The following is a 17,589-nucleotide window of genomic DNA, read 5'->3' as shown; positions in this document are numbered from 1 at the left end:
TCCCATATGTTGCATAAGTGTCTCAATCTTCAACTTGTCGTTTTTTTCAAACCATTCATCACAACTGTCAGACACTGCAGCATCATGGGATCTTGTTACAAAGAATTCTTCAACACCTGTCCAACCTTTGGACGAAGACCTACTTCGACTAGTGGATGATACCACTATGACCCCACCTCCTCCTGCTTCGCCTCACCTCACTACAGTATATAAGCCACGTCTACGGTCCTATGCTGTACATTCTAAAAGATTGATGGACTGAACACATCGACTCCAGGCTGAGGGACTGATTACCTCAAACTCCTCCTCTCCTTACTCCTTTCTACTTTGTATTGGACTGATGAAGCCACTGTGTGGCGAAACGTTTCCTGAATAAAGATTCCCATATGTTGCATAAGTGTCTCAATCTTCAACTTGTCGTTTTTTCAAACCATTCATCACAACTGTCAGACACTGCAGCATCATGGGATCTTGTTACAAAGAATTCTTCAACACCTGTCCAACCTTTGGACGAAGACCTACTTCGACTAGTGGATGATACCACTATGACCCCACCTCCTCCTGCTTCGCCTCACCTCACTACAGTATATAAGCCACGTCTACGGCCCTATGCTGTACATTCTAAAAGATTGATGGACTGAACACATCGACTCCAGGCTGAGGGACTGATTACCTCAAACTCCTCCTCTCCTTACGCCTTTCTACTTTGTATTGGACTGATGAAGCCACTGTGTGGCGAAACATTTCCTGAATAAAGATTCCCATATGTTGCATAAGTGTCTCAATCTTCAACTTGTCGTTTTTTTCAAACCATTCATCACAACTGTCAGACACTGCAGCATCATGGGATCTTGTTACAAAGAATTCTTCAACACCTGTCCAACCTTTGGACGAAGACCTACTTCGACTAGTGGATGATACCACTATGACCCCACCTCCTCCTGCTTCGCCTCACCTCACTACAGTATATAAGCCACGTCTACGGCCCTATGCTGTACATTCTACAAGATTGATGGACTGAACACATCGACTCCAGGCTGAGGGACTGATTACCTCAAACTCCTCCTCTCCTTACGCCTTTCTACTTCGTATTGGACTGATGAAGCCACTGTGTGGCGAAACGTTTCCTGAATAAAGATTCCCATATGTTGCGTAAGTGTCTCAATCTTCAACTTGTCAGTTTTTCAAACCATTCATCACACAATCTCAACATGGTTTTACAAAGGGGTGTTCCTGTCTTACGAATATACTAACTTTTTTCACTAAGGTCTTTGAGGAGGTAGATCATGGTAATGAATATGATATTGTGTATATGGACTTCAGTAAGACTTTCGATAGAGCTCCACACCAGAGGCTATTGAGCAAACTTAAGGCACACGGAATAGGAGGAGAAATTTTTTCCTGGGTAGAGGCATTGCTGACAAATAGACAGCAGAGAGTTTGCATAAATGGGTAGAAATCAGAATGGGGGCATGTCACAAGCGGTGTTCCTCAGGGGTCAGTGTTGGGCCCATTGTTGTTCACAATTTACATAAACGACATAGATGAGGGAATAAATAGCGACATAAGCAAATTTGCTGATGACACCAAAATAGGCTGTCCAATTCATTCTAATGAGGACACTAGAGCACTCCAGGATGATTTGAATAGACTGATGCAATGGTTGGAGAAGTGACAGATGCAGTTTAACCCTTTCAGGGTTTCCAACGTACTAGTACGGCTTACGCACCAGGGTTATTGACATACTAGTATGCCTAAATTCTAGCACCTTCAAATCTAGTGAGAGAAAGCTGGTAGGCCTACATATGAAAGAATGGGTCTATGTGGTCAGTGTGCACAGTATAAAAAAAAATCCTGCAGCACACACTGTGTAATGAGAAAAAAAAAACTTTGACCGTGTTTTTGGTTTAAAACAGCGACTTTGCACTGTATTTTCGTATGGTATTTATGGTTCTATTCTAGTTTTCCTGGTTTTATTTTATAGAATGGAAGGCATATTACAGAAATTAAGATAATTTTGATTGGTTTCACAATGAAAAGTATCTTGAAATTGAGCTCAAAGTAGCAGAAATGTTGGAGTTTTGCCAAAGTTCAAAAGTTAACAAATCATGCCAATCATCCAATACACGTCAACTGGTGAGTCTAATATTCTTCCACAAGTGTACTGAAATTATTTATACCATTTCTACACTAATGCAGTAGTCTGCATAACAATAAATCTTCTATTTTTTGTGAGAATAAAAATTCAAAGTGGAAAGCAAAAGAAATGTAAGAGTGGCCTGGGGATGTGACTAATGAACAGAGGAAATGTTATTTTAGTGCCAGGAATGTCTGTCTTGTTTATTCTGGACCCTTTTCGGAAATTGGGATCTTTTGAAATTTGTGTGAAATTTGCAAAATTGCTAATTTCTGACCACTTTATTGGATAGTTTAAAATGGTAAATGGGTGGTTTCTTGTACTCATTCGATAGAAAAAATGAAGTTCTAGCAAAGTAGCTTTCATTTTTGTCAACTAGTACTCTGGAATTGGCCAAAAATAGAGCTCAAAGTGGTCGAAATTGCCGATGCGCAAACATCGTTGAGAGGGTTAACTTCGCAAGAGCATAATTCCCTAAGTTTTCCATCAAATTTCATACTTTTGGTGTCATTATGATCAGAAAAAGATTCTCTTATCTTTTAATAAGAATTTTTTTTTTTCCGAAAAATTTTCGACCCTGAGAACAAGTTCAGGAGAGGGCCTCTCGACCCTGAAAGGGTTAATATTGACAAATGAAAAGTTCTAAATGTTGGACAGTTAAATAACCATGCCACATATGAACTAAATATTGTAGATCTTAATACTACTGATTGCGAAAAGGATTTAGGAGTTCTGGTTAGCAGTAATCTAAAGCCAAGACAACAGTGCATTAGTGTTCGCAATAAAGCTAACAGAATTCTTGGCTTCATATCTAGAAGTATAAATAACAGAAGCCCTCAGGTTGTTCTTCAACTCTATATATCCTTGGTTAGGCCTCATTTAGACTATGCTGCTCAGTTCTGGTCACTGTAATACAGAATGGATATAAATGCTCTGGAAAACGTACAGAGGAGGATGACAAAAGATGATCCCATTTACCAGAAATCTTCCCTATGAGAGTAGACTGAGGGTCCTGAATCTGCACTCTCTCGAATGGCGTAGAATTAGGGGGGATACGATCTAAGTGTATAAATGGAAAACAGGAATAAAGGGGATGTAAATAGTGTGCTGAAAATTTCCAGCCAAGACAGGACTCGCAGCAATGGTTTCAAGTTGGAAAAATTCAGATTTATTTATTTATTTATTTAGAAATTTTAGCATACATACAGGAAGGATATAGGAAAGCATTGGAATGGTAATAGAGTCGTGGCTGAGTGGAACAAACTCCCGAGTACAGTTATTCAGGCTAAAACGTGGTGTAGTTTTAAAAATAGGTTAGATAAATACATGAGTGGGTGTGAGTTGGACCTGACTAGCTTGTGCTGCTGGGTCTGGTGCCGTGCTCCATCCTTGAGTGGAGGTGACCAGACTGGGTGGGTCATTGGGCTAATCCGGGGGGGTGGGTCATTGGGCTAATTGGGGAGGGGGGGACATGGACCTGCTCCGCATGGGTCAGTAGGCCTGTTGCAGTGTTCCTTCTTTCTTATGTTCTTATGTTCTTAATTAAAAAAAAGAATGGACGGAGATTTTTTTTTCTCATTATGCACTGCGTGCTGCAGGATTTTTTTTTATATGGTGCACACTGACCACACAGTCCCATTCTCTCACATGTGGGCCTACCAGCTTTCTCCTGCTTGAATTGAAGCCGCCAGAATTTATGAGTATATATACGTCAAACACGGCATTGTACTTCCCATTTCAAGAACTTAAGTCCGGCAGTATAAAAATACATGTAACCGGTTTCCCTGAATCTCTTCATTAAATATTACCCTGCTCACACTCTAACAGCTCATCAGGTCCCAAAAACCATTTGTCTCCATTCACTCCTAACACACTAATGCACGCTTGCTGGAAGTCCAAGCCCCTCACCCACAAAACCTCCTTTACCCCCTCCCCCCAACCTTTTCGAGGACGACCCCTACCCCGCCTTCCTTCCCCTACAGATTTATACGCTCTCCATGTCATTCTACTTTGATCCATTCTCTCTAAATGACCAAACCACCTCAACAACCCCTCTTCAGCCCTCTGACTAATACTTTTATTAAATCCACACCTTCTCCTAATTTCCACACTTCAAATTCTCTGCATAATAATTACACCATACATTGCCCTTAGACAGGACATCTCCACTACCTCCAACCGCCTCTTCGCTGCAGCATTTACAACCCAAACCCATATATGAGTGTTGGTACCACTATACTTTCATACATTCCCTTCTTTGCCTCCAGTGACAACGTTTTTTGTCTCCACATATACCTCAATGCACCACTCACCTTTTTTCCCTCAAAAATTCTATGGTTAACCTCATCCTTCATAAACCCATCCACTGACACATCAACTCCCAAATATCTGAAAACATTCACTTCTTCCATACTCCTCTCCAATGTGACATCCAATTTTTCTTTATCTAAATCATTTGATACTCTCAACACCTTACTCTGATCTACGTTCATTTTCAACTTTCTGCCTTTACACACCCTCCCAAACTCGTCCACTAACCTTTGCAACTTTTTTTTTGGAATCACCCATAAGCACAGTATCATCAGCAAAAAGTAACTGTGTCCACTCCCATATTGTATTTGATTCCCATTAATTTACTCCCACCCTTCTCCCCAATGCCCTAGCATTGACTTCTTTTACAACCCCATCTATAAATATATTAAACCATGGTGACATTACACATCCCTGTCTAAGACCTACTTTTACAGGAAAGTAATCTCCCTCTCTTCTACACACCCTAACATGAGCCTCACTATCCTCATAAAAACTCTTTACAGTATTTAGTAACTTACTACCTATTCCATATACTTGCAACATCTGCCACATTGCTCCCCTATCCATTCTATATGCCTTTTCTAAATCCATAAATGCAATGAAAACTTCCCTACCTTTATCTAAATACTGTTCATATGTAAGTTTCAATGTAAACACTTGATCAACACATCCCCTACCCACTCTAAAGCCTCCTTGCTCATCAGCAATCCTACTCTCTGTCTTACCTCTAATTCTTTCAATAATAACCCTACCATACACTTTTCCAGGGATACTCAGTAAACTTAATCCCCTATAATTTTTACAATCTTTTTTGTCCCCCCTTCCCTTAATACAAAGGAACTATACATGCTCTCTGCCAATCCCTAGGTACCTTCCCCTCTTCCATACATTTATTAACCCTTTGAGGGTCGACAGGGCCTCTCCGAAACTCGTTCTCAGGGTCGGCCAAATTTAAAAAAAAAAAAAAATTATTTTCTCTTATGAAAAGATAGAGAATCTTTTCCTGATCATAAAGACACCAAAAGTTTGAAATTTGATAGAAAACTTACGGAATTATGCTCTCGCAAAGTTAGCGGTCTCGGCGATGTTTACGCATCGGCGATTTTGCCCACTTTGAGCCCCATTTTCGGCCAATTTCACTGTACTAGTCGACAAAAAACATGAATATTTCGCTAGAACTCCATTTTTTCTATCGAATGGGTGCAAGAAACCACCCATTTATGAAATTCAACTATCCAGTACAGTGGTCAGAATTTAGCAATTTTGCCAATTTCACACAAATTTCAAAAGATGCCAATTTCTGAACAGGGTCCAGAATAAACAAGAAAGACATTCCTAGCACTAAAATGACATTTCCTCTAGTCATTAGTCACGTCTCAAGGCCCCTCTTATATTCTTTTGCTTTCCACTTTGAATTTTTATTCTCACAAAAAATCTAAGATTTACTGTTATGCAGACTACTGCATTAGTGTAAAAAATGGTATAAATATTATTGGTGCACTTGTGAAAGAATATTAGACTCACCAGTTGACGTGTATTGCACGCTTGGCACGATTTGTTTACTTTTGAAGTTTGGTAAAAATCGAACATTTCTGCTACTTTGAGCTCAATTTCAAGGCACCTTTCATTGTAAAACCAGTCAAAATCATCTCAATTTCTGTAATATGTCTTCCATTCTATAAAATGAGACCAAGAAAACTAGAATACAACAATAAATACCACACGAAAATACACTGCAAAGTCGCTGATTTATTCCAAAAAAATGGTCAAAGTTTTTTTTTTCTCATTATGCACTGTGTGCTGCAGGATTTTTTTTAGACTGTGCACACTGACCACATAGACCCATTCTTTCATATGAAGGCCTACCAGCTTTCTCCCACTAGATTTGAGGCCGCTAGAATTTGTGTGTACTAGTACGTCAAAAACCCCTACGCGTAAGACGTACTAGTACGACCAAAACCCTCAAAGGGTTAAACAAAAATACCAACCACTCCAACACTATATCTCCCCCTGCTATTAACATTTCTGTCATGATCCCATCAGTTCCTGCTTCTTTACCCCCTTTCATTCTACGTAATGCCTCACACACCTCCCCCACACTCACATCCTGCTCTTCACTCCTAAAAGATGGTATACCTCCCTGGCCAGTGCATGAAATGACTGCCTCCCTTTGTTGACATTTAAAAGTTCCTCAAAATATTCCCACCATCTACCCAATACCACCAGCTCCCCAACTACTAACTCCCCTATTCTGTTTTTAACTGACAAATCCATTCATTTCCTAGGATCTCTTAACTTGTTTATCTCACTCCAAATATTCTAGTATAATTTTTTCTGTTGGAAGCATCAGATAGACATTAAAGAAGAAAAAGGAAAGATACAGTGTTTTGTCTTTCCTAATAATTTATCAAAGAAATTGTTTTTATTTTGTAGAGGGGTATATGATGCATGGGTAGTATACTTATTATTTTTTTTTTTTTTTTTAGTAAAAATATTTTATGTTAAAAAATATGGACTTAATTTTATTTCAGGCTCTGATAATGGAAGTGTACAGCACTTAAGATGAGGTTTTTCCTCATATTTTTCACCAAATTCTTCTATTATTATTTGTACTTGACTGTTTAGGGTCATAATTTCTAGAATAAACACTGAGTATGTTAAGAAATGGGGTTTCTCTTTTTTGCTTTAACTTTTTTTATAGTAGTAAATTTGCTTTCAAAGAGCAACAATGAGGGTGACAAATGAAGAGCAGGTTTTCATATTTTCAGAATTTGGAAATTTGTAACTGTTCTACAGTAATACAGTACTGTTTTAAACTTGAGTTTAATTAACAGACTTCTAACCATAATTTTATATTTAAACATTTGCCGAAAATTCTGTGTACAGATCATATATTTGGAAACACGAGTAGCTTCATTAATATATATAAAACATTTTTTATATTGTACATTTTTTGAGGAATATATTTTCATAACTATACAGTATTGCAGTGCATAAGATCTTTACATTAAACTAAGACTAGACATTTGCCTAATCATTAAGTGGAATAAAGATAAGGATATAAATTAATTTACCTTCTCCAAAAGATTGTAAGATTCAACCCTGAGTGCGTGTGGGACCGTAGGATCAAGCGTGGTGTTCACGGCCTGGGCAAGCTGATCTGCCACTTCTATCACTTGCTGGGTAACTTCCATCTTGCCTCAATACCCATAAACAACCTTTACACCCCATATAACCTAAAAAAAAAAAAAAAGGAAAAAATATGGAAATTATTATTATTATTAATTATTACATTCATAGGGGAGTGCTAAACCTATAGGGGTCATATAGTGCCTGGGGAAATGGGAGGTAATCAGGTTTGATCCAAGGAAGGGGAGGTCAGATCCAACCTCATGGATTAACCCTTTGAGGGTCGACAGGCCCTCTCCGAAACTCGTTCTCAGGGTCGGCCAAATTTAACCCTTTCAGGGTCCGTCCCGTAGATCTACGGCTTTATGTTCAGGGTCCAAACCGTACATCTACGCCATGAACTCAGCTCACTCTGATAAACTGTGAGTGGTACATTTGGGCCTAAATATGAGAGAATACATCTATGTGGTATGTGTGCACCACATAAAACAGATCCTGCAGCACACTGTGTATAATGAGAGAAAAAAAATGAAATCATGATTTTTTTATTAAAACAGCAACTTTGCAGTGTTTTTTCCTATGTTTTTTATAGTTGTATTTCCGATTTCTTGGTCTCATTTGATAGAATGGAAGACATATTACAGAAATAGAGATGATTTTGATTGGTTTTAGCACTGGAAATGGCTTGAAACTGAGCTCAAAGTAGCAGAAATGTTAAATTTTTGCCGATATTCAAGAGTAAACAAACGACCTCACACGTCTAATACACATCAGCTGGTGGGTCTAATATACATTCACAAATATGGTGATGATATTTATACAATTATTACAGTACTGTATAACAGTAAATCTTCTATTTTTTGGTGTGAATAAAAATTCATTATGTGAATAAAAAATCAAAATGGAATTTATTTGTAAAGCCTCAAAACATAACTAATGAACAGAGGAAATGTTAGTTTAGTGCCAGGAATGCTTACATTGCTCATTCTGGACCCTATTTTGAAATTGGAATATTTTGAACTTTGTGTTAAATTGGCCAAATTAACAATTTCCGATCACTTTATTTTGTAGTTGAAACAGTTGACTTGGTGATTTCTTGTGCTCAATCGATAGAATAGAAGTAATACTAGTGAAATAGCTAAGAATTTGGTTGACTGGAATAATGTAATTGGCCTAAAATGGGAGTCAAAGTCGGCAAAATCGCCGATTCGTAAATATCGCTGACACATCAAAATTCGCGAGAGCATAATTTCGTCAATTTTCCACCAAATTTCGTACTTTTTGTTTTATTACCTTCACAAAAAGATTCTCTACGATTTCATAAGAAAAAATAATTTTTTTTTTTGAAAATTCTTGGACACTGGTGCGTGACTCCAGATTTGGGCCTTGAACCCTGAAAGGGTTAAAAAAAAAAAAAAATTATTTTCTCTTATGAAAAGATAGAGAATCTTTTCCCGATCATAAAGACACCAAAAGTTTGAAATTTGATAGAAAACTTACGGAATTATGCTCTCGCAAAGTTAACGGTCTCGGCGATGTTTACGCATCGGCGATTTTGCCCACTTTGAGCCCCATTTTCGGCCAATTTCACTGTACTAGTCGACAAAAAACATGAATATTTCGCTAGAACTCCATTTTTTCTATCGAATGGGTGCAAGAAACCACTCATTTATGAAATTCAACTATCCAATACAGTGGTCAGAATATAGCAATTTTGCCAATTTCACACAAATTTCAAAAGATGCCAATTTCCGAATAGGGTCCAGAATAAACAAGAAAGACATTCCTGGTACTAAAATGACATTTCCTCTGGTCATTAGTCACGTCTCAAGGCCCCTCTTATATTCTTTTGCTTTCCACTTTGAATTTTTATTCTCACAAAAAATAGAAGATTTACTGTTATGCAGACTACTGCATTAGTGTAAGAAATGGTATAAATATTATTGGTTCACTTGTGAAAGAATATTAGACTCACCAGTTGACGTGTATTGCACGCTTGGCACAATTTGTTTACTTTTGAAGTTTGGTAAAAATCGAACATTTCTGCTACTTTGAGCTCAATTTCAAGGCACTTTTCTTTGTAAAACCAGTCAAAATCATCTCAATTTCTGTAATATGTCTTCCATTCTATAAAATGAGACCAAGAAAACTAGAATACAACAATAAATACCATACGAAAATACACTGCAAAGTCGCTGATTTATTAAAAAAAAATGGTCAAAGTTTTTTTTTCTCATTATGCACTGTGTGCTGCAGGATTTTTTTTAGACTGTGCACACTGACCACATAGACCCATTCTTTCATATGAAGGCCTACCAGCTTTCTCCCACTAGATTTGAGGCCGCTAGAATTTATGAGTACTAGTACGTCAAAAACCCCTACACGTAAGACGTACTAGTACGACGAAAACCCTCAAAGGGTTAAGAGCCCTGCACCAACATCAAGGCACATATATGAATATATGCATATACTGAAAATACTTACAGTATATCTTGGTGTAAAAATGTTTTGAAAGCACACCTTTCAGTGTTTAACAGTGACAAACAGGGCCTTCTTGATGTATCATATATACACTGATAGATACACATCTCTCAATGTATACACACTTATAGATACACACCTCTCTATGTATATACAGATAGGTAAACACCTCTCGATATATATAGATACACACCTCTCGATGTATACACAGATAGATGCACACCTCTCGATGTATACACACTGATGGATACACACCTCTTAATGTATACACACTGATAGATACACATTGCTCGATGTATACACACTGATAGATACACACCACTTAATGCATGCACTAATAAATACATAACTCTCAATGTATACACAATGACAGAAGACACATACAGTGGAACCTCAAATTTCGACCGTATCGCTTATCGAACTCTTCGAAAATAGAACCCTTTTCTCGAACTTTGTCCCTATTATTGAACTCGCCCCTATTTTTGAACCGCCGGCTACCGGACCTGTCAAGCAGCCCGCTCTGTCCATGTCCCCGCGCAGGCGCCGTGAGCCAGTCTGGTTTTGCTGATGCTTGAGTGAACACTAACCTGCGCTCTCATTCAAACATTTTACAATTACAGTGGACCCCCGGTTAACGATATTTTTTTCATTCCAGAAGTATGTTCAGGTGCCAGTACTGACCGAATTTGTTCCCATAAGGAATATTGTGAAGTAGATTAGTCCATTTCAGACCCCCAAACATACACGTACAAACGCACTTACATAAATACACTTACATAATTGGTCGCATTGGGAAGTGATCGTTAAGCGGGGGTCCACTGTATTTCATTGTGTTTAGTGCTTGTGGGACTGTGAAATAAGCTACAATGGGAGCAATGAAACTTGCTAGTGGTACCCCTGTGGTAAAGAAAGTGAGAAACACAACAGATGTGAAGAAGGAAATAATACAGAAGTGAAATGATGTCCAAGTGGAATGATATCCAAATGTTTGTGGAGAAGTACCACCCTGAGCAAGCTGAAACAAGCCTTCTTTGCAACAAGTTCAGTGACAGAACCATGTCCCATTTTAGGGAAATCTTAAAGAGGCACCAGAAAAGAGGACTGTGGACAGTTATTTTGTGAGACAGGGGTCCAGTGACTCTCAAGCTGGTCCTGGTGGTATTAAAAGACAGAGAAGGGAAGTAACCCCAGAGAGGGCTTTGATACCTGAAGTCCTCATGGAGGGGGATTCTTCTTCCAAACACTAACCCCAACTCCCTCTCTCCTCCCTATCTTCCAGATGTCATCACCAATCTTCAATAAAGGTAAGTAAAATGTTATTTTATATGTTTATTTAAATTTATTAATACATAATTGAACACTATATTTGTTGTGTGTATGTAAAACTATAATTAATCTCTATAAAATGTATTTTTTTGTAAATATTTTTGAGTTTCTGGAACGGATTAATTGTATTTCCATTATTTCTTATGGAAAATATTGCTTCGCTTTCAGACTTTTCGAATTTAGAATTAACTCCTGGCACAGATTAAGTTCGATATTTGAGGTTCCATTGTACTTCTCAGTGTATATCCACTGACATTCACATACCTCTTTATGAATATTCAATATTATTATTACATTCATGGGGAAGCATTAAATTCATAGGGTCATACAGTGCCTAGTGGAATAGAAGGCATTCACAGTTAAGAACATAAGAAAGAAGGAACACTGAAACAGGCCTACTGACCCATGCGGAGCAGGTCCATGTCCCCCCCAGGATTAGACCAATAACCCACCCCCCGGATTATCCCAATGACCCACCCAGTCTGGTCATCCCCACTCAAGGATGGAGCACTGTACCAGACCCAGCAGCACAAGCTTGTCAGGTCCAACTCACACCCACCCACACCCACTCATGTATTTATCTAACCTATTTTTAAAACTACACAACGTTTTAGCCTCAATAACTGTACTCGGGAGCTTGTTCCACTCGTCCACAACTTTATTACCAAACCAGTGCTTTCCTATATCCTTCCTGCATCTGAATTTTTCCAACTTGAAACCATTGCTGCGAGTCCTGTCTTGGCCGGAAATTTTCAGCACACTATTTACATCCCCTTTATTTATTCCTGTTTTCCATTTATACACCTCGATCATATCATCCCTAATTCTTCGCCTTTCGAGAGAGTGCAGATTCAGGGCCTTCAGTCTATCCTCATAGAGAAGATTTCTGATACATGGGATCATCTTTGTCATCCTCCTTTGTACGTTTTCCATTCTGTAATACGGTGACCAGGACTGAGCAGCATAGTCTAAATGACTATGGAGCACATGTCCAGTTCCTTAGACAAGAGTCCCTCAGTAGTAACAAGAAACCTCCCTTGAGGAGATGATGAATATAAATGATAGATATACATGTACACCTCTTCATGTATACACAATGACAGATATACACCTCTTTATGAATACACAATGATAGATATACCTGGAGTTTACCTGGAGAGAGTTCCGGGAGTCAACACTCCTGCGGCCCGGTCTGTGACCAGGCCTCATGGTGGATCAGAGCCTGATCAGCCAGGCTGTTACTGCTGGCTGCACGCAATCCAACGTACAAGCCACAGCCCAGCTGGTCAGGTACTGACTTTAGGTGCTCATCCAGTGCCTGCTTGAAGACAGCCAGGGGTCTATTGGTAATCCCCCTTATTTATGCTGGGAGGCAGCTGAGCAGTCTCGGGCCCCTGACACTTATTGTATTGTCTCTTAACGTGCTAGTGACACCCCTGCTTTCGTTGTGAGTGATTTTCGTGTGCAAGTTCAGTACTAATCCCTCTAGGATTTTCCAGGTGTATATAATCATGTATCTCTCCCGCCTGCATTCCACACCTCACACCTCTTTATGTATACACAATGAAAAATATACACCTCTTTGTGTATACACAATGATAGATATACACCTCTCCACGTACCTGGAGTTTACCTGGAGAGAGTTCCGGGGGTCAACGCGCCCGTGGCCCGGTCTGTGACCAGGCCTCCTGGTGGATCAGAGCCTGATCAACCAGGCTGTTACTGCTGGCTGCACGCAAACCAACGTACGAGCCACAGCCCGGCTGGTCACGAACCGACTTTAGGTGCTTGTCCAGTGCCAGCTTGAAGACTGCCAGGGGTCTGTTGGTAATCCCCCTCATGTATGCTGGGAGGCAGTTGAACAGTCTCGAGCCCCTGACACTTATTGTATGGTCTCTTAACGTGCTAGTGACACCCCTGCTGTTTATTGAGGGGATGTTGCATCGTCTGCCAAGTCTTTTGCTTTCGTAGTGAGTGATTTTCATGTGCAAGTTCGGTACTAGTCCCTCTAGGATTTTCCAGGTGTATATAATCATGTATCTCTCCCGCCTGCGTTCCAGGGAATACAGGTTTAGGAACCTCAAGCGCTCCCAGTAATTGAGGTGTTTTATCTCCGTTATGCGCACCGTGAAGGTTCTCTGTACATTTTCTAGGTCAGCAATTTCACCTGCCTTGAAAGGTGCTGTTAGTGTGCAGCAATATTCCAGCCTAGATAGAACAAGTGACCTGAAGAGTGTCATCATGGGCTTGGCCTCCCTAGTTTTGAAGGTTCTCATTATCCATCCTGTCATTTTTCTAGCAGATGCGATTGATACAATGTTATGGTCCTGGAAGGTGAGATCCTCCGACATGATCACTCCGAGGTCTTTGACGATGGTGTTTCACTCTATTTTGTGGCCAAAATTTGTTTTGTACTCTGATGAAGATTTAATTTCCTCGTGTTTACCATATCTGAGTAATTGAAATTTCTCATTGTTGAACTTCATATTGTTTTCTGCAGCCCACTGAAAGATTTGGTTGATGTCCGCCTGGAGCCTTGCAGTGTCTGCAATGGAAGACACTGTCATGCAGATTCGGGTGTCATCTGCAAAGGAAGACACGGTGCTGTGGCTGACATCCTTGTCTATGTCAGATATGAGGATGAGAAACAAGATGGGAGCGAGTACTGTGCCTTGTGGAACAGAGCTTTTCACCGTAGCTGCCTCGGACTTTACTCTGTTGACTACTACTCTCTGTGTTATGTTAGTGAGGAAATTATAGATCCATCGACCGACTTTTCCTGTTATTCCTTTAGCACACATTTTGTGACTATTACGCCATGGTCACACTTGTCGAAGGCTTTTGCAAAGTCTGTATATATTACATCTGCATTCTTTTTGTCTTCTAGTGCATTTAGGACCTTGTCGTAGTGATCCAATAGTTGAGACAGACAGGAGCGACCTGTTCTAAACCCATGTTGCCCTGGGTTGTGTAACTGATGGGTTTCTAGATGGGTGGTGATCTTGCTTCTTAGGACCCTTTCAAAGATTTTTATGATATGGGATGTTAGTGCTATCGGTCTGTAGTTCTTTGCTGTTGCTTTACTGCCCCCTTTGTGGAGTGGGGCTATGTCTGTTGTTTTTAGTAACTGTGGGACGACCCCCATGTCCATGCTCCCTCTCCATAGGATGGTAAAGGCTCGCGATAGGGGCTTCTTGCAGTTCTTGTTGAACACGGAGTTCCATGAGTCTGGCCCTGGGGCAGAGTGCATGGGCATTGTCATTTATCGCCTGTTCGAAGTCATTTGGCGTCAGGATAACGTCGGATAGGCTTGTGTTAACCAAATTCTGTGGCTGTCTCATAAAAAATTTATTTTGATCTTCGACTCTCAGTCTGGTTAGCGGCTTGCTAAAAACTGAGTCATATTGGGACTTGAGTAGCTCACTCATTTCCTTGCTGTCATCTGTGTAGGACCCATCTTGTTTAAGTAGGGGCCCAATACTGGACGTTGTTCTCGACTTTGATTTGGCATAGGAGAAGAAATACTTTGGGTTTCTTTCGATTTCATTTATGGCTTTTAGTTCTTCCCGCGATTCCTGACTCCTATAAGATTCCTTTAGCTTAAGTTCGATGCTTGCTATTTCTCTGACCAGTGTCTCCCTACGCATTTCAGATATATTGACCTCTTTCAGCCGCTCTGTTATTCTTTTCCGTCGCCTGTAAAGGGAGTGCCTGTCTCTTTCTATTTTACATCTACTCTTCCTTTTTCTTAGAGGAATAAGCCTTGTGCATACATCGAGTGCCACCAAGTTAATCTGTTCTAGGCATAAGTTGGGGTCTGTGTTGCTTAGTATATCTTCCCAGCTTATATCGGTTAGGACTTGGTTTACTTGGTCCCACTTTATGTTTTTTGTTATTGAAGTTGAATTTGGTGAATGCTCCCTCGTGACTAATCTCATTATGTCGGTCTAGGGCTCCGCGCATACATGTCTGAACCTCAATTATGTTGTGATCTGAGTATATTGTTTTTGGTATGGTGACATTTCTTATCAGATCATCATTGTTAGTGAAGATGAGGTCTAGTGCATTCTCCAGTCTAGTAGGCTCTATTATTTGCTGGTTTAAATTGAATTTTGTGCAGAGATTTAAAAGCTCGTGTGAGTGTGAGTTTTCATCAGAGCTATATACACAATGATAGATATAGACATGATAGATATACACCTCTTTTTGTATACACAATGAAAAACATACACCACTTTATGTATACACAGCAATATATATACACCTCTTTATGTATACACAAGGATAGATATACACCTTTATGTATACACAATGATAGATATACACCTTTTTATGTATACACAATGATATGATGAATGGTTTTGAAACCCGATGATAGCTAAAGTCAGTTCCTGATCAGCCGGGCTGTGGCTCGTACGTTGGTTTGCGTGCAGCCAGCAGCAACAGCCTGGTTGATCAGGCGCTGATCCACCAGGAGGCCTGGTCACAGACCGGGCCGCGGGGGCGTTGACCCCCGAAACTCTCTCCAGGTAAACTCCAGGTAATAGATATACACCTATGTATACACAATGATAGATATACACCTCTTTATGTATACACAATGACAGATATACACCTCTTTATGTATAGACAATGATAGATATACACCTTTATGTATAGACAATGATAGATATACACCTCTATATAAACAATGATACATATGCACCTCTATGTATACACAATGATACATGTACACCTCTATATATACACAATGATAGATATGCACTTTTATATATACACAATGATATACACCTCTATATATACACAATGATACATATACACCTCTATGTATGCACAATGATACATATACACCTTTATATATACACAATGATAGATATAAACCTCTTTATGTGTACACAATAATAGATATTCACCTCTTTATGTATACACAATGATAGAGTGGTAGCACTGGCAACTGCAGTGGAGGGAGCAGTTAGGACTTTAAACTAGGAATAGTTAGTGGTACGGGTTTTGGCAGGAAAACAGTGAAGTCCCAGTGTAGTAATATTACGAGTTCTAGGGGAACTAGTAATAAGCAGAACGAGGTAGATATTGAAAAGCCAGGGACTTTGGGTGATAAGGACAGTAATAGGTTTAGTGGAAAAACAGAAATGAGTAGGAAGGGTAAAGAGAAAGGAGAGTCTTTCAATGTTTATTATGCTAATTGCCGTAGTGCTAGGAATAAGATGGACGAGTTGAGATTAGTTGCTAGTGCAGGTAACATTGATGTATTTGCCTTAACTGAGACGTGGTTTAATTCAAAAAGTCGGGACATGCCTGCGGAATGTCATATTCAGGGTTTTAAATTGTTCCAAGTAGATAGAAGTATCGGGAAGGGGGGTGGGGTGGCATTGTATGTCCGAGATCGCTTGAACTGTTGCATAAAAACGGGTATTAAGTCTGAAGTAACACATACAGAGTCTGTTTGGATAGAATTTTCAGAGGGGCATGAAAAACTGATTTTAGGAGTGATATACTGTCCCCCAAACTTAGATAGGGACCAAGGGAGACTACTATGGGAGGAAATTGTTAAGGCCACAAGGCACGATAATGTAGTAATTCTAGGAGACTAACTTTAGTCATATTGATTGGAATTTCTTGACTGGGAATTTAGAATCATACGACTTCTTAGAAGTAGTTCAGGATTGTTTTTTGAAGCAGTTTGTGACAGAACCTACAAGGGGAAATAACCTGCTTGACTTAGTTATGGCAAACAATGAATCCCTTGTTAATAATTTAGAAATTTCAGAGGAACTGGGTGCTAGCGACCACAAATCAATTACATTTAGCATTGAATGGAAGTACGATAGTAGCGATAACTCAGTAACAGTCCCAGATTTTCGCTTAGCAGATTACGATGGGCTTAGAGAACACTTATCATCTGTTGAGTGGGGTAACGAAGTGAGCTATCAATATGACAGTTTTCTGAACACTATACATGCTGCTCAAAGAACGTTTATCCCATATAAGGAAATTAGATCAAATAGAAATGACCCAAAATGGATGAATAATAGGCTCAAATATCTACTAGGGCATAAGAAAGGAATTTATAGGCGTATCAAAAGAGGTGAGGGTCATCTTATGAATCAGTATATTGACATTAAGAGGGACATTAAAAAGAGGATAAGAAAAGCTAAAAGGGACTATGAAATTAAAGTTGCTAG

At 39.5% G+C, this 17,589-nt stretch overlaps 1 protein-coding gene across 2 annotated transcripts in view; it reads right to left on the bottom strand.

The window, feature by feature from the left end:
- Ranbp21 (exportin-5-like protein Ranbp21) overlaps positions 1 to 17,589 on the bottom strand; it is a 197,710-nt gene that overhangs the window by 176,760 nt on the left and 3,361 nt on the right. For both annotated transcript variants that reach the window (XM_070081343.1, XM_070081345.1), the window contains exon 2: positions 7,525 to 7,686. In XM_070081343.1, coding sequence (XP_069937444.1) covers positions 7,525 to 7,644 — 120 coding nt within the window. In that variant the 5' untranslated portion in view covers positions 7,645 to 7,686. The remainder of the gene's footprint in view (positions 1 to 7,524; positions 7,687 to 17,589) is intronic.

Source organism: Cherax quadricarinatus, chromosome 6 (assembly GCF_038502225.1).
Source record: "Cherax quadricarinatus isolate ZL_2023a chromosome 6, ASM3850222v1, whole genome shotgun sequence".
Classification (NCBI taxonomy): Eukaryota; Metazoa; Arthropoda; class Malacostraca; order Decapoda; family Parastacidae; genus Cherax; species Cherax quadricarinatus.
The sequence above is the reverse complement of the archived record's forward strand: the minus strand, read 5'-3'. Positions and strand labels throughout refer to the sequence as shown.